Source organism: Cygnus atratus, chromosome 15 (assembly GCF_013377495.2).
Source record: "Cygnus atratus isolate AKBS03 ecotype Queensland, Australia chromosome 15, CAtr_DNAZoo_HiC_assembly, whole genome shotgun sequence".
NCBI lineage: Eukaryota > Metazoa > Chordata > Aves > Anseriformes > Anatidae > Cygnus > Cygnus atratus.
This window is the reverse complement of record NC_066376.1, coordinates 5,176,430-5,194,116: the sequence shown is the minus strand read 5'-3', so window position 1 is coordinate 5,194,116 and position 17,687 is coordinate 5,176,430. Positions and strand designations below refer to the sequence as shown.

The 17,687-nt window shown below is 40.8% G+C and overlaps 1 protein-coding gene across 1 annotated transcript; it reads left to right on the top strand.

Annotated features, from left to right (window-relative positions):
- The first annotated feature begins 260 nt into the window (after positions 1-260).
- On the top strand, positions 261-17,663 carry EIF3B (eukaryotic translation initiation factor 3 subunit B). Its single transcript, XM_035548830.2, has 19 exons — positions 261-850; positions 3,939-4,131; positions 5,507-5,626; positions 5,720-5,777; positions 6,325-6,453; positions 7,495-7,652; positions 8,500-8,631; positions 8,726-8,792; positions 9,372-9,418; positions 10,178-10,388; positions 10,962-11,034; positions 11,550-11,672; positions 12,186-12,264; positions 13,300-13,438; positions 14,083-14,208; positions 14,745-14,822; positions 15,291-15,399; positions 15,887-16,005; positions 17,112-17,663. Exons 1-18 carry the CDS (start codon positions 319-321, stop codon positions 15,988-15,990), a joined length of 2,478 nt encoding a protein of 825 aa, XP_035404723.2. The 5' UTR covers positions 261-318; the 3' UTR covers positions 15,991-16,005; positions 17,112-17,663.
- The last annotated feature ends 24 nt before the right edge of the window (positions 17,664-17,687 follow it).

Here is a 17,687-nt window from a genome sequence, read left to right as displayed (position 1 = left end):
CCTCGGTAGCCTGCGCGGAGCCGCCATGTTGGGCTCAACCACCGCGAAGCGGGGGAAACCACAGCAGCAGCAAGCTTGAAATAAACCCTTTTCTCTGCCAGCCGAACAACGAGCGGGCAGCCAAACACTCACCAGCCTCCTCAGAATTCGGATCGGGGCGAAACCATCGGCGTACGGAACCTACGGCGGGCCAAACCCCCCCTTTCCCTCCCCCCCCCGCCCCCGGCGGCAGGTGGTAGGCGCCGGGGCCTGGCGCACATGGCCCTGGCGGCCCCTCCCGCGCTCCCTTTGCCGTGGCGGCGGAGCCGGGAGCGCCCCATGCAGGCCCCGGCGCCCAGCCCCGCGCCGCCCCGCGCCCAGGGGCCGGCCGAGGAGCAGCCCGACGGGCCGCCGCCCGCCGAGCCGCCGCCTCAGGACGAGAAGGAGGAAGGGGAGGAGGAGGGAGGCGAGCCCGAGGCGCCGACGGGGCCTGCCGAGGCCCAACAGGCGGCCGCCGCCGCTGAGGAGGCCGCGCCTCAGCCCCCCGAGGCCGAGCCTCAGCCGGGGTCCGGCCGCCAGAGCCCTGAGAGGGAGGAGCCCGAGCCCGAGCCTGAGGCCGAGCCCGAGGCCCGGCCGGCGGAGGAGGGGAAGGAGAAGGAGCAGCAGCAGCAGCAGGAGGAGGAGGAGGAGGAGGGGGGGGGGGAGGCCGAGGCCAAGCCCGAGCCTCCCGCCGAGGCCGAGCCGCCGGCCGAGCCCGGCGCGCCGCAGGAGGACAAGGCCGGGGAGGCCGCGCCCGCCGCCCCCGCCGAGCCCGAGGACGAGCTCTCCTTCAGCGACCCCGAGGACTTCGTGGACGACATCAGCGACGAAGGTGCGGGCCGGGGGAGGCCGGGAGGCCGCAGCTGGGCCTGGGCCGTGGGCCCGGGCTGGCAGCTCCCGGCGCCTTCGTGCTGGAAGCGGTTAATTAGCGCGGGTCGTTAATTTCCTGCTGAGCTTCGGTTCGTGGGAGCTCCTCGCGAGGTGGAGGCAGCGAGGAGAGTGCTGTCTGTGTGCGTCCGTTAGTTAAAGTCAGCTGCTGTGACGGCGGCTTTAAATTCTTGCCTGGCTGCTTACAAACCTGGTTCAGTCGGTTTGTGCTTTTCCACGCATCCCGAATAAAGTCTCTAGATAAGTAGTGGGGGTTTGGGGTGACTTACTGCTCATGAAGAGCTGGCCTAGGTGCTCTGTGGCCACAAAACGTGGAAAACGTATTGTTAGTAGTAGAAAGGTCAATCGCAGGGCCTTTTCATAGGGTTGGATGTTGGCTCTTTGAAATGGCTAAACTTTGTGTAACTACACAGTTAATTATGTAAATAGCTACTCCTAGTGTAAGGGAATTAAAACTATTTTAGCATTTTTCTTGATGAGCCATGTCAGTTCTTCAGTCTGTTTTGCCAGTGCTTACTCTGACAGAAGTGCCCTCATAGGGTCTGGTAATAGTTACGTGTGTCAGAACTGGGAAAATGTTTCTTAAAGCATGTGATAGTTCTAAGTCAGTTGGCTCTTTCAATTGGCAGTGGAATACCAGTGATAATTGTGCTTTCTAGTGTTCCAGGACTACGTTTAGCTTGATAAATAAGTAGAAAAGTATCTTAGATTAAGAACATATGTTATTTTTAATCGTCTGTACAGCTCTTTGAACACGTGCTTTTGTATCTCAAAGAGACTTTGGCAAAATTTTCTGCAAATACACAGTTGGGTTCTTTTTGTCTAGCAAAGTGTTTGCTCTATTTGCTTTGTCTACATCTGAGTTTATGATGTTCGTTTCAGTGTATCCAGAACCGAGGCATATTTCCTGTCCGCTCCTATTTTACTATTTAGGATTAATCTAGTTAACTCTTCAGCTGTGTGAATAATACAGTGTTAGTGGCTGAATTACAGTGTTTAGGTTTAGTCACTCTTGCCGGTCTGGTTTTCCATCTGTGTGCTGCTTCTTGAGCTTCCTTATTCCTTTTGCCTTACTTTGAGAGCTGCACAGGAGAAGCAGCGTCAGGCCATCAGTGTCACTGAGCCAAGGTTATCTCAATGCTTATGATAACATTACCTCTTCAAGAACAACTTAGAAGTGAATCAGCTTTAGGATTAGACCATCTCAGATGTTATTTTAACTTCTTTTATTTCCAGAATGGTGTTGGCATAGCGGAACAGCTGGCTCACGTTCAAGAGAATGTGTCAGATAATCACCCAGGTGCAATGGAGAAGTTTTAGTTCAGAAAATGGCTGTGTGGTCCTTAACATTCTGCTAGCTGAAGATAGCTGTGTCCCCACCACACCCCTCTCTTCTGGTGGGTGGAAAAAGAGCTGGCCAAACCAGCTTCTTACCCTTTGAAAGATCCCTTTGTTCATAATTTTGAATTTAAGGTAGAGGAGTTGTACAATGCAGTTATTGGTCTTTAGTCTATTACAGTTCTGATTCAATATAGGGTATTGTCTACTAGCACATGAATCTAACTATGTATTCCTTGCTTTGTCTACAGCCTACGAAGTCTTTTGTGAGACATGGTTATGAAGAAATGACTATTAGTGCCTAAAATTTTTTCTTCCTTATTTTTTTCTTGTAGGCTTCTGTGGAACTATCCTTGCTGTTCCTTGTGGGATGCGCTTCCGTTTTATATGCAGGGAAAGTCTAAGATATGGGACTCTAGAATAAGAAACGTGCATGTTATTTTGCTGTAATAGTTTTCAAAATTCCTTCTTTCAATCCTTAGTTTTTGTAAGCACTGCAGATGTTTCACTGCATGTCTCAGAAATCTTAGGCAAGCGAGTACCTATCCGCAACTCCATGTATCGTTAGCTACCCAGAGATTGGCAAAGTCCTGAAAGAATGTCTGAACTTCCAAGTATATACCACGTCTTACTTTATTTGCAACACGTATCTGTGCTCCTTTTTTTTCTGGGTCCGTAACCCGGAATCTTTGCCTTGTGCGCTCTTCACTGACTGCTCGCCTTGTTCTGAAGTGTAAATGCATCTTCAGCCATTCTTGGTTAGTTGTTAGAGACTTCTGTGAACCTTTTTCAACATGGATAAAAAGTTTCATACATTAGGCTTGTTTTGCAACTTGTTCAGATAGCTGACTCTTTCACAGCCTAAAACTGACTTCATTCATAAAACTTCTGCTTCTTTTGTACCAGTGGAAGTGGGGAAGTGTGTGCGTGGGTTTAGAGCAGACGATGCAAGGACCGAACAGACTACCCCACCAGCAAGTACCATTATGGGATGGTAGGAAAGGGGGGTTAGTGTAGCTGTAGAATATCCAGGGTATGAAAAGGTGTGTGCTCGCATTCACTTGTTGCGTGCTTAATGTGACTTGACTTAGAACACCTTCATTTTCATGTTTAATTAAAGGTTTTGATGGAACTTGAGTTCTCAGCCATAATTATAGTGATGCTAAGGCATGCAGAGCTTCCAGGGTGGAAGATCGTTTTGAATTATGCTAAAGCTCTTGTAATGTGGAAGGGAGGTGCGTGTTAAATTTATCGAAGTCATCAGGTTATGATTTGGGTAAGTCTACTTGTCAGAGTTTGGGTAGTAAATCTGAGGGTTGTCTGCTCTGTCAGTGGTGTTGAGGACTTTGTGAGTCAGTTCCAACTCTTGAAACAAGCTACTAGTATGCCTGTTGGTGTCCTCTAGGTAAGGTGTTCCTTTAAAAAAAGGCTTCAAGAGTAAATTCCTTGAAATTTGTTAAGAAACTGAGGAATCGTGTCTCTTGACAAGGAGGTACTGTTGAAGTGGTCTGTATTCACTTCAGTTGTTTCTCTGATAAAGGCTTCATTCACCACCAGGTTTCTTAAATGATTGTTGAACCATTCTCCTGAATTTGAAGTCTTACTCTTAGTGTCACTGTTCTTTTCATCCTTCAGTCTTCCTCTTTCATGGTGTAGACTGGAGCCTCAAATTCTTGTATGCTTTTTGTTTGCAGAACTACTTGGTGATGTACTGAAAGACCAGCCGCAGGAAGCAGACGGAATCGACTCAGTAATAGTCGTGGATAACGTTCCCCAGGTTGGACCAGACCGACTTGAAAAACTGAAGAATGTCATCCACAAAATATTTTCCAAGTTTGGTAAAATTATCAATGAATTTTACCCAGAAGCAGATGGCAAGACAAAGGGGTGAGTCACGATCACGCCTGCTGGAAATAGGTTTGACACGCTGCTCTGACCGATTTACCTTTGATTATTAATGTCAGTACTTTATGGTGAATTTTTATGGTGGCCTCTTACCATGGGCATTGTTGTTTTCTACCTTAGCCTGTACAATCTTGACATCTAGTCTCAGCGACAAGCAGAAGTTCCTGAGGGAACGGAGGAGCTTAGTAACTCCTTAAGTTACAGCCTGGGGAGGTTAATTATGGACACAAAGTTTAGCTGGGTTTGGAAGTCAAATTTCTGTGCGGTACTAAATGAGTTTTTTGGTTAATTTCCTGCCGTGGTTAATAAATAGATTAAAAGTCCATTTTAGTTAAAACTTGGCAGCAGTGGATGTACTGTTTATTGCAAAATGGACTGTCGATACCATATTCTGTCTCTGCCAGTGCTTATGCTAACATTAGTGACTTCAGCTTCCTTAAGTTGCAGCAGCCCTCCCCAGGGCCGTTTTGCCAGCTTCTGATCACTGTTCCAGGTTAATTGCAGCACCTGAAATCGAGAAGAAAGCTAACCAGAAATGATCTTGCCCAGAGGGAGAGGGACGGGAAAGTTTTTGTCTGGTGTCTGTCCCTAAAATCCATCTGATATTTAGGTTTTGCTAAGTCTTGTTACTGAGGTTGGAGTAGCATATCTTCCGGAGTTGGAGAGGTATCCATTAAAAAGGGGGATTTCTGGGGTGAGGGATCCTTACTTCTGTAAGGTCAACACGAGGAGAAAAATCATTCTATCTCTGTGTTCATGTGTGCTTCACCTTTTAGTGCTGCTGCTAGTGCTTGTTTTGAAAAATGCATATCTAATACTTAGGGGAAAATATCAGAGGCCGTGTCTGGTAGTCTTCAAGATTCCTTCGGGTTACTTCAAGATACTAAAAGACTTCCTGAGTCTGCTGGGTTATAAATCAGGTTGTGTTAGTGGCAAGGAGGAAGCTGAATTATGTTGAAAGTAAATGAAGAATAAGAGCTGTGCTTTGAAGGTCTAAACGAGCAGCTACAGCAAGGCTTGCGAATTCTAAAGAAGGTCTATCATTCAACTGGGAAGAGCTGCATACTTGCCTCTTTTTACTAGCTTTCATTACAGTTTTGTGAACTCACATTTTTCACCTACTGTAGCCCTCTTACAGAAAGGATATCAGCTAATTCAGATCTAGTCCATGTTGATAAAGTATGCCTGTAGTCAGAGTGGAAATTTTTACAGTAATTGATTAGGGACAAGACGAGAAGCTACTTTGTAGATGTTGGATACTGAATTCCTAGTTCATCTGTACCGTGTGGAATTTTTTTGTGATATGATTCTTTTACATAGTCACCAATGAACATACTTTTGTATTCCTGCATCGTAGGTACATCTTCCTGGAGTACATGTCTCCATCTCATGCAGTGGATGCCGTGAAGAATGCAGATGGATACAAGCTGGATAAGCAGCACACTTTCAGAGTGAACCTTTTCACAGACTTTGATAAGTGAGTGCAGCTATCATGTGTCTGTACAGTTTTTTGGGATTCTAATCAAGAGAGTATCTGCACTAAGTGTAACCAATTGAATTGCTCTTTCAGGTACATGACAATCAGTGATGAGTGGGAAATCCCTGAGAAACAGCCTTTTAAAGATTTGGTAAGGTTGTGGGTTTTTTTGAGAAGTGAATATTAACAACATATGTTAATGATGTTATGAAAGTAGCAGTAGTGATCACGTACTCCTCTGTTCTCACTGTTGTAAAGTGACAGGAAGAACTTAAAGGTTGTGTTAAGTAGTTCCACAGAGGAACTGAGGGTAAATAATGACTTCACACAAGTAATTTAAAAATAGAATTTTGAAAGCATCTTTTTTTTAAGTGTTTGAGGCCAACCTCTGTGTTTCTTACCACTGGATTTGTAAAATGTCCTGTGGAGAAAGTGAAAGTTTAAAATGATTTGGGCCAGAAGTGTTAAACATCATCAAACTGCCTTAAAGGTCCACCTTTTTATGATCTGTTCTCGTAGTCTCAAGTAACCACTAGTCTGGATTATTTAATTTGACTTCAAAATTTTTTTTTTGCAATGGTAAGACTCTGAAGTTGCATGCTCTCTGAAGACAGACTTCTACCTGCCAGGTAGATAGTAATTTGGAGAACTAGGCTTCCTAGCCTTTGACTCCCTAATGACCTCTTGTTTTTCTTTAGGGGAATCTGCGCTACTGGCTGGAAGATCCTGACTGTAGGGATCAGTATAGCGTGATCTTTGAGTCAGGAGACCGGACCTCCATTTTTTGGAATGATATCAAGGAACCTGTTCAAATTGAGGACAGAGCAGTGAGTGTCCTGGAAGTGCTGTACATTGCCGATACACTGTCAGTCTCATTCATTTTATAACGTTACAGTTTTCTTGGTTTTAAAAATGTCTTTTTTTTCCCCCCCATCATTGAAATACTTTTTCTTCCTTTGGAAGAGGAGCAGTGAAATTACACCCTTTAAAATTAGACTTAGCTGCTTAGGTGAAACAAATGTGGAATTAGCATGTCTGTTTTTCCTTTTCTTTACCTCTCCATGATGCCTGTTAGTTCCACCATCTGTATATTATAAGTGATTCAGAAAGACCTGCGTATGCAAAGTCAGTTTGAGGAATACTATTCATTGGTGCTGAATATGCACTTAAGCATGCAGCTGCTCATCACTTTTTGCCTTTCTGCTGACTGCAGAGGTACTGGAGAGGAATAGCTGGTTTGGTAACGCTATATAAAAGGGAGAGTTAGCGTGCCTGTGTGCTGTAGCCAGTTCACTTGCTAAGGAAACTGCAGGTACCCAGAAACATTTTCTTTATAACCATTATGTGCTACAATAGAAACAAAGGTGGTTCTAGGATGGAGGCAGCTTTGCTTATCACCATGGTTACTGGCTGTGATCTATATGGCTCATACCTCTCTAACTTAGCTGAGGGTTAAGAGCTGTAGTGTTGTTAGGAGGTTCAGACTGCTTACTCTTACTTCGGAGAAGGTCATGTTCTTGTCAGAGCTGAAATCCAACAAAGACCGCCAAGCCTGTTGGGATGATTCAATTGTCAGATACCCTGCAACGGTTGTCACTGTCCCTGCAAAATGTTTTTGGTGATCAGTAAGATCAAACGGTCTCAAATGACAGTTTTCAACATGAAGAATTAAGTGCTGTGCATTATGTGCATGGAATTTAAATCCACAATTAATTTAACATATGGCTGATTCTGAGATCTTCACTGAATAAGTGGATTTGTGAAGTGTGATGCTACAAGCCACACATTAAGTCCTCCCCCTTCAGTAATTCTGAATGAAGCTAAATCTTTCTGTATACATTTTAATTTTAACTTCTTTTTAATTGCAGCGCTGGACAGAAACCTATGTACGTTGGTCCCCAAAGGGTACCTACCTGGCTACCTTCCACCAGAGGGGCATCGCACTTTGGGGTGGAGAGAAGTTCAAGCAGATTCAAAGGTTTAGTCACCAGGGAGTACAGCTTATTGACTTCTCACCCTGTGAAAGGTATGGTGTTTGATGTTGGTTTGGGGTAAGGGAACAAAAGCATGAAGTGCATGCATTCTGGCTGCCGTGCTTTCAGATCTTACTGGACTGCCGTCTTCGGTTCTCTTCCACCTTTGAAAGTGCTGCTTTTCATACATTTTAGAATGAGTGAAACTCTACCTGACTTCGCTTTGACTTCAGGAAAAATGCTTAACATAATCTGTAATAATTGTTCTATAAAACCAAGCTGATAAAGTATCCTTAAAGTCTTCATTATTTGAGAGAATGGCATTGTCTCTCTTTAGTTGGATAGGATGTCTGGAGTATTAGATTTCTATTTCTTTGAAAAAAATTTAGTTGAGTAGCATCTTCCAAGTCTATAGTACTCAAATTATTTTTTTAAAACTTCACATTAAAGAGCTCTTTAGAAAAGGCTACAATAATTTCAGGACTGAGATGTATCTTGTTTTGCTGGTTTTTAAGCAAGATATTTGGAAGCGATTATTTGTCTATAAATGGAGATGTCTAGCATACCTGAAGATCAGGTTGGCAAAGGCTGGTGGATTTATATTTGGTTTGAAACCAGTTCTGTTCTCAGGGGAAACCTATATAGTAACTACCAACGTATTTGTTGAATTCTCCTCTTGTAATATCAGTATGAGAGAACTTCCACATAAATCTAGAGGCTTTTCAGCCAAAGAGATGATAAGGATTACTGTGTCTTGAAACTTTCCTCGTCTCCAAGAATCCCAGTAGGGAAAGAGCTGTTTGCAAGTACGTTTTATTTTAATATTATTTGGATGAAAGCCTGCTTGTACTGATGTGTTAAATGGAATTTCAGTAGTGAAATTGATTATTTCCTTTGTAGATATTTAGTGACCTTCAGCCCTTTGATGGACACGCCGGATGATCCTCAGGCTATTATCATCTGGGATATTCTGACTGGGCAAAAGAAACGAGGATTCCACTGTGAAAACTCAGCTCACTGGCCTATTTTTAAGTAGGTTGCAAAGCAGCATTTGAGAACAAGTAGTCGTAGATGTTGTTTAATAAGTAGATAATTCCTATCTAATGTTCTTTTTCTATTTGCTTAGATGGAGTCATGATGGTAAATTCTTCGCTCGAATGACTTCAGATACCCTCAGTATCTATGAAACACCTGTAAGTTCTTGTTTTTCTGGTTGCGTTTTTTTAACGTTTTTTGCACAATGCTTTTTGCATTACAATGTCAACATTTCCCATGGTGTCTGTTTTAAAATATATATTGTAATAATGCTTTCTAGAGTTTAAAAGGGAATAAATATATTTGCTCTTCCCTTGACCTTTCTTGGGTGAAAAAACTTTAGCTGACCCTGACAAAGTTTCACACCGTGGCTCTAAAAGCCCTAGAGAGTTCAATATACTGCTCAAGAGTCAGTATGATTAAAGTTATGTGATACCTCTGAGCTCTCAGTAGCAGGTGAGTGCCAGAATACCCAAAAGACTTTATAAATTGCAGCATAATCTAGTTTGTTCTGTGTTTGCGTTATAATATGGGTTTCTGTACTCATAAAAATCATCATACAGGATTAATTTTATCAGTAGTTGTGGTATATGTATGTTCATAATATAAAATAGGGGAGAATTGATCTCTCGACACTGTCCAGTTTCCTAGCTTATGTGCTCTTCTAATGAGAATAGAGGCATGTGTGTATATGCAAGGATGTTACTAACTTGAAAATTGTCAATTTTCTCTTTTAGTCTATGGGTTTGTTGGACAAAAAAAGCTTGAAAATCAATGGGATAAGGTGAGTATATTCCTTTGTAAAAATAACTACTCTTTTTGTCTTTATATCAGAGACTTTTTATGATGAGATGAATCTTTACACTGATTAGAGCAAATGGTCTCGTTCTGAAGTCAGTCTAGACAAGCTGGCAAAAAAAAAAGGAATGGAAAGCTCTCTGCTTATTGACGTACATGGGTGACAGCTACTGTGCTTGGAAGTCCCCTTTGTGGCAATGTTTAATCAAGGATCTAGCTTAGGATCCTTGTGTACTAAACCAAACTGGAATGCAGCTTGTTAGGGACTGTCTCTTAAAACTTGTATGCTGGCTTAAAGCAGTGCACTGTATGCTGCCTGTTGGCAAGGAACTAGTCTGATTTTGTGCATGTTTGCACACTTAATTCCTGTGGCTTTTTGGGGTACCTTTTGGAAAGCAAAAGTAAAATTAAGTGTACACAAGTGCAAAAGGATTGTCTGCGGTGTAATTTAATAGAGGGGAATTGCTAATTGGTTTAATCGTGTTTCTTAGATCTTCTGGCTTTACACAGTGAAGGGTTCGTGCCTTCTAGTTAGTGCTTTTTTTGCTGTTTTGATAACATTGAACATATTGCAGACTTAAATTGGCAGTTAAAAATAGGTTATGATAAATATGTAAGTTATTAAACTGTCTTCAGTTGTTTATCTGCATCTACAACACTCAGATACAGTGCTGAAAATAGTTTCTGTTTGTAGTATCTCTAACTACAAATTAAAATGGAACTATGTTTAATTTCCTTCTTGTAGAGATTTCTCATGGTCTCCAGGTGGTAACATAATTGCTTTCTGGGTGCCTGAGGACAAAGACATTCCAGCAAGAGTGACCTTAATGCAGCTGCCTGCTAGACAAGAAATCCGTGTGCGGAATCTGTTCAATGTTGTAGACTGTAAACTACACTGGCAGAAGAACGGGGATTACCTGTGTGTGAAGGTAGACAGGACTCCAAAAGGCACACAGGTATGTGGATTCTGATTGTGTTCATAAAACTTGGTTCTACCTCATGCTGGTATTTAATTTTCTTAGTACTGTTTTTTGGTATGAACACTGTAAATTACATGATGGAAAAAATAAAAATAGTTTTGACTATTGAGTTTGGATCACGTGGATGCAAACATTACATACGTTTGGCTCTCTAGGATTGGCTTTGAATTTAGTGGTATTTTGGACCTGTTTTTTAAAATGAGAGCTAGATGCCTTAGATCTTTTCCTACTCACTGCTAAAGTCGGTTTTGAGTTCATAGGTCATGCTGCACAATGTACTATATGTTTATCTGCTTTAATTAAGTTTCTTAACAGTCTGAAAGAAACAGATTGTTGTATGCAATTCTTTTGTTATTTATCAGAACAGAATGATTTAGAATGCGTTCAGTAATGAGGCATACAGTATTTATCTGCTTGTTAAGGAAAGAAATGTTGACTCAGTTCTCATCCTGAGTTCTGACAGGCCATCCTATGCCTGACAATTTAAAAAACAAATTGTTTGTTCTGCTGCTTCTGTACTGAATAATGAGTTGATCTTGACCTTCACAGGGAGTAGTGACCAACTTTGAAATATTCCGCATGAGAGAGAAACAGGTTCCAGTGGATGTGGTAGAAATGAAAGGTAATTCCAAATATTTACTCACTTCCGATCTTTAACTATTTTATTCAACATTTTTTTGGTAGACACTTGCATGTTTGTTAAAAGTTCCCATCAACATGTGACACTTCTTGATGACAAGATATTTACACTTCTGATGGTAGCTATACTATTCCTGTTGCTGGGCTGCTTATGTAAGATCTGGGAAGTAAAAACTTTCATTGCTGTTCATGCTTGTAGCTTAGTTTAGGGGAAAAAAAAGAATTTAAAATGCTTGGGGGAAAAAAAAAGTTAAGTCTGATGAATGTATTCATTCTGTAGCAGATTTTGGAGCTGTTGTGTCTGACCAAAAACACTTCCCGTAAAAAACACTTCCCATAATGTCCTGCATTTGCCTTATCAACCTTTATTTTAAAAGGTAGTCTTTGTGGCTGAGTTGAACTGATAGGTTCTCTCTGCTTAGCATCCTGGTGTTCTTTGATAACTGAAAGCTTTTTATAATTGACAGAGTTTTGACCCCTCTTTATTTTTTGTTACAGAAAGCATCATAGCCTTTGCTTGGGAACCAAATGGAAGCAAGTTTGCTGTGTTGCATGGAGAAACTCCACGAATTTCAGTTTCCTTTTACCACGTTAAAAACAATGGGAAAATAGAACTCATAAGTAAGTGACCGGAAAACCCGTGAAAGATGCAGATGCTAAGCATTTTGCTGGGCAGTAAACTCAAATTGTGGCTGTTTGTGGTAGATAGTGTGGCATTAGGTGCTATGCATGCATGAGATTGCGTTCAAGAAATCTAGGCCTCTGTGACAGCTAAACCGTTTTCATATTGAATCAGTCCAAGGTCTGGGAGTAACAGGCTTACAAGCCAGAATAATTTTGTGGTCTTGGGAAGTTTGTGCAAGGCAATAGCACGGACTTATTTGGCTAACGTTTGACAACCTTTTTTTTCCCGGTTGGGTGTTGGGATTTCTGATCTACTCTTCTTTTTCTGCTAGCTTTGGATGTTTTAGATCTACTGGGTTTTGTCTTCAGAAGTGTAGAGCTAAGGACTGTTGTGAGGGCTTGCTTGCAGAGTTCAGAAACGTCTTCTGAGGAATGGGAGTAGTTACTGCTTGTAAGCTAACTGATGACATTGGATTGAGATTTTCTTTTTCTGGACTTGTTTCCTCCCAGAAACGTTTGACAAACAGCAGGCGAACACGATATTCTGGAGTCCTCAAGGGCAGTTTGTAGTGTTAGCTGGCCTCAGAAGGTGAGCATTGCACAAGTTACTGGACACCACGTTCCTTTTAAAGCAGGAAAAAAGACTAGAGTATCTCATCAAGAAGTGTTTGCTATCCATGTGAATGTTTTAATACGATTTTTTGTTATTTAAATGGGGGAAAAAAATCTTACTGAGTGTTTACTTGTATTGAAGGGGCTCTCTGTGAAAGAATGTTAATTTTGACCTGTGGTAATTTGTCAGTTGGATTCTGATAGGAACTTGGCTTTATTAAGGATTACAATTACTTAATTAAAACTCTCTCCCAGTTGCCTTGGTATAATTCTGGTATGTCTTTGCAAAATAAAGGAAAACAAGATGCAGTTTCATGATGTCCTTTGTAACTTCTACTTGCTATTTTTGCCACATCAAAAGATGAATGAACTTTTCAACAAAAAAGCGGATATTTAGAAAGACTTCTTAGCTGTTTGTTAAACACCAAATAATTGATGAGGCTCCCATAATGCATTTGTTGTTGTCAAAACCTCATGCCTTTTGGTGGGCAATAATACTTTCACAATACTCTTACAACAAAGCTCTACTGTAAAAGTTATCAAAAAGGTCACGTTTGAGCAAGTAAAACTTACTTTAGCCAGCTGAATAGTATTTGGCTTTACATGCTTTCAAGTAAGCAGTGATGTTCATCTTAAAAATCCATTTTTAGTTTTGGACTCCACTCCTTAAATGTCTAAGCATTTTGGTATTCGCTCCTTAAAGCATATGATTGTTAAACTTTGGCTGTAATGTGGCTATATGTTTTCATCGTGACTTTAGGAACAGATGTAAAATGGGTTAAAGGTCACTGAACATTAAAATGATGGTTTCATTCTTATGTGCATTTTTGGTTTTATTCATCATATTGTTTTCTAGCCACAGGCACATGTTACTGGTATGAGCCTGTTTCTTGGTTGCTTGCTGAGAAGATTCCTCGTTGTAGTGAGGAGCTGTAAAGATGTAGCTTGTGAAATCTGTTTTTTAAAAAATGGGCTATGCTAGCATGTAAAACAATCTCTCTTGTCTTTGTAGCATGAACGGTGCCTTAGCATTTGTAGATACATCTGACTGCACCATGATGAATATTGCTGAACACTATACGGCTTCAGATGTGGAATGGGATCCTACAGGCAGATACATCGTGACTTCTGTGTCTTGGTGGAGCCACAAGGTACTCATTCATTCTTCTTTTCCATCCTATTCCAGAGGTATTGACAAGGGCAATTGGTTAGGAAGAAAAAATAGATACCTGTCACTGGTCATACGACTTGTGCCTGGCACCACAGTTTTATATGTGTGTTTCTAAACATCAGTATTTATTTGCGCCATTGGCTTTGCTGGTTTTCCAAAAATAAGTTCTGGAAGGGCAGTGTACAAGTCTAAAACAAGTTTCCTTTTTCTGAATGCTCATTGTCTTTATCTGTTTGGAACTTGATCCTCTGTGTGGGAACTTAATTTCTGTGTGGTCCACACAGAATCATTGTCTCTTGTTATTTTCATGTGGTTCCGGCCACTGTACTGTAATCCTTTCCTATAGAATCAGAGATTTTTAGAATACGATAGAAGGGCTTGCTTAGTCTTAAACTGTCGTGATCATCCAGAAGATAACTTTATGCAAAGCTTCAGTGAAACAAATGAACTCTGTTTTGCTGTAGAATTTAATTTCTGCAGGAAAGATGAACAAAAAGAGCATCTCACTTCTGTTGACTAATGATGCTAATTTTGTTAAAAACAAAGAAACAAAAAAATTAAGAGTGAGGACCAGAATGTAAAGTTAGAGCTTATCTTGACTGAGGCATTGCACTACTCTTCCAGGTGGACAATGCATATTGGTTATGGACCTTCCAAGGCCGCCTACTTCAGAAAAACAATAAAGACAGGTTCTGTCAGCTTCTGTGGAGACCACGACCAACTACCTTGCTCAGTGAGGATCAGATAAAGGTAGTGTATTCCACTGACATGCCTGTTGACATTGTTTCAGTGTATATGCATGTTAGGTTTACTTTCCTGTTCTCAAGGATGAGGTTTGAACTGTTACAGAGTTATGGAATTGCTTTTCTTCCTGAACTTGTGGAAAAAAAATATTGCTGTAGGGGACCTCATTTCTGGGAACAACTGTAAATGTTAGCTGTTCTTTAAATTTGGAATAGAAATAATGGCCAGTTGTACTTAAATTTAGGGTACAGTGAGAGGGTATAAAGAATAACAAACCTGAATTCAGCTGTCCAGACTTCCATAACTGAATATTTATGGAAGTGTTCTTTATGTTCGTGTTCTGTAAGCCAGTTCATATGTTATTTATGTTCATGTTCTGTAAGCCAGGAGGAACAAATAGAATTATAGTGAGGGGGAATTGCCAAGAAAAGAGATTTTCCAAAAATGCGAAACCTGTTTAGGCCTACCAAAGGAATTCTTGCAGAATACGATGATTGCTTGCTAGTCTGATGTCCTGGTTGAAATAATATTCTGTTTTACAGCAAATTAAAAAGGACCTGAAGAAATACTCAAAGATATTCGAGCAGAAGGATCGCCTGAGCCAGTCCAAAGCTTCAAAGGCAAGACAATTTTGGAATATAATACTGTAGATGAAGCTCTTGTAACCTGCATGTTGTTAGGTTGTAATGTTCATATGTAAGTTAGATTTTTACCTTTTATAACAAACGTCTGTGTTCATGTTAATCCAGATGTTTAGACTCAGTTCCCATAGGTAGTTCAGACAGATGCCACTAAACTCAGGATAAACAGTAATGAATCTGGAGAGTCACTGGTGATACCACCTCATTAAGCAAAGGTGGTAAAATTTGGGGGTTCTTAGTGAGTTGCTGTATTAGCCACTCTTTAAATTACAAACCTTTTTAAAAATCATCAAAACAACTTTTAAATTACATAAAAGCTTTTGCTTTTTTTTAAGTCAGTAGAAGGTATGTTCATGAGGGGCAAAAAAAAGTTTGCCATGCTAACAAATGCATTCTGTATGGATTTGTTTTATTGTGGGAGTTACCAACCTCTTCTTGCCTCTGTAGGAGCTGGTGGAAAGGAGACGTACAATGATGGAAGAATTCAGAAAGTACCGCAAGATGGCACAAGAGCTGTACATGGAGCAGAGGAATGAGCGTTTAGAGCTTCGAGGAGGTAAGCAACACACAGTACTTGTAAAAACTTGATAACTACCACTTCTTGCCAAGTAACGACTGTTGTGATAACTTATTTACATTCTCTCTCTTTATTTCCTGCTAAAGCTTATTATCCCGTTCTCTGAAGGTTTTCTCCTTTTTCTCCTGAATCACAATGGATTTTGATTTTGCACAGGACAAAACTCAAATAGTGCTGTCTGTGTTTTACTTAGATTCTTTCTGCTTCAAGGCAAGCATTGGCTTGATCTTAGCATAAGCCTGTGAAGAGATTCAGGTGTTGTGTATAATCAAAAGAAATCCTCAGGCTTTGTAGTGAGAGACAATGCCTTGTTTGTCACTTAATTATATTAGCATGTCCTTGTTATGATTTAAAGCAACAAATAGTTCTTATTTCGGTGCTGTTTTAAGGACTATTTCTAGCAAGAGCATCAAATCTTTCCTTTGTTGCCTTGACTGAGATAGTGTTAACACTTTCTCCATTCCAGGGGTAGACACAGATGAGCTGGACAGCAATGTTGATGACTGGGAAGAGGAGACTGTTGAATTTTTTATCAATGAAGAAATTATTACCCTTGCAGAACCAGAGTAATCTAATAAAACTGTGGTAAGATAGCTTACCCCTCAGTAGAGGGGAACTTTTTCTATTAGCTGCCACTATAGATTCAGTAATTTGTTTCAGAAGGTTAAGTCTGCTTGTTGCGTGGGTGTGTGTGCTGTTCTTTGAGTTCGTTTGTTTTTTCTGTGGCTAGAGCAAACAAAAGCATTCTGAAGTGATCACAGACTGAGATTTACAAGCTGTACTGAGCAGAATATCATCTATGCCCTATCTTTCCAGAGTGATCAAAGCTGTGACAGAGCTAGGGTCAACTTTTAAACACAACTCATTGCAAGATCATAAAGTTGTCAGTAGGAGAAGTTGAAGTTAGTATTAGATGGAAATTTTGCTTTTCGTAAGATTGTTACGGTAGTTAATACTGGTCAGGGCTTTAAATACTATGCTAAAGATAAAGCAAGTTGACTGTAGGCTGATATAACTTTGAGCAGATGTTTAAATATCCACTTAAAATCTGCTGTCACTTTCTAGAAATGTTGGTTAGAATTTGGGTAGCAGCACTTTCTCACTGTCACTGCTTGTTGCTGAAATCTTTATTTAATCCAGTGCTTGCCCCAGTTCTGCTTTGTGAATTCATATGATATAGCTGTGTGTTGAAAACAGGGTAGTTTCAGCAGCTGATGTAGGAGGTCGTTTGAAGAGCTTGAAATTTATGTTCAGGAGGGAATAGTGTGTGAAGGCACTCATGTAGGACTTAAAAGCTGGATTGCATTCCTGCTCTGTCATGTTTAGGACTTCATGTAAGGAAGTGGAGACTGGAAGAATGCCTTTAGCAGCTGTCACTGTACAGTTCTGGTTAGTAGTTTCCTGGTATCTAAGGAGCCAAAATAAAATAGCAGTACACCTCTTGTACCTATAGAAAAACTAATAGCCTTGATATTTTCACATGTATTTAGATCTAGTTTGTAGTTTGTGCCCTGTAAGTGGGAGATCTTTTATGGAAGGGAGAGAAGCTACGTAGTTTCTAGACTTAAACTGTTTAAGAACAGGTGAAACACATGCTTTTGTAGCCTTTTATGAGATAGCATCTGTGGTTAAGGTCGAGCTGTTTGTATAAGGCACAGTAACTGACTCATCTCTTTTTTTCTTTTCTGCAGCACCGCCATATCTTGTGCTAAAAAGAAGTTTGTTCGTTTTCAGAAAGCCTACCTTGGAATTTTTAATCCATATTCTTGCACTCTGGAAGGGTGGATGCATCAGATTTTCTCCATTCTGACACATTGTAGTGCCTTTAAGTCTTGCTGCCTGCTGCAGAGAGATACTGAAAAGGCGCTGCTTTTAAATTCTTTTTAAGGGTTCAGTTTTCTTTTTAAATCCACTACTTACCAGTATTTACTTCCTGACTCCTGTGCAGTACTTGCCAACTGGCAGTTTTTGACGACTGCCAGTAAAGTGAAATTCATCAGTTCACATCTCTTACACAAACCCACGCACATGATGTTTCTGTTCCAGGACTCTTTTTATGTCCCAAGTGCATGGACAGGTGTTCACTTTGTTTGGGGAAAAGTCAACAGAACCATTTTTCGTATGATGTGTTTTAGTGTGCTGAAGCAGCACTACAGCGGGCTATATCCTCCTCCTTTCAGATTGTGAAAGGATGTCTCCCTTAAAGAGCTGAATATGGAAATAAAAGCAGACTGATACTGAAACCAGGCTGGCTCTGCGTTGTTTGT

Excerpts from the sequence above, each read along its gene's own strand:
- EIF3B (XM_035548830.2), top strand. The coding sequence starts at position 319 with ATGCAGGCCCCGGCGCCCAGCCCCGCGCCGCCCCGCGCCCAGGGGCCG. Across the intron at positions 7,653-8,499 it reads GACTTCTCACCCTGTGAAAG|ATATTTAGTGACCTTCAGCC; the intron begins GTATGGTGTTTG and ends TTTCCTTTGTAG. Across the intron at positions 9,419-10,177 it reads TTGAAAATCAATGGGATAAG|AGATTTCTCATGGTCTCCAG; the intron begins GTGAGTATATTC and ends TCCTTCTTGTAG.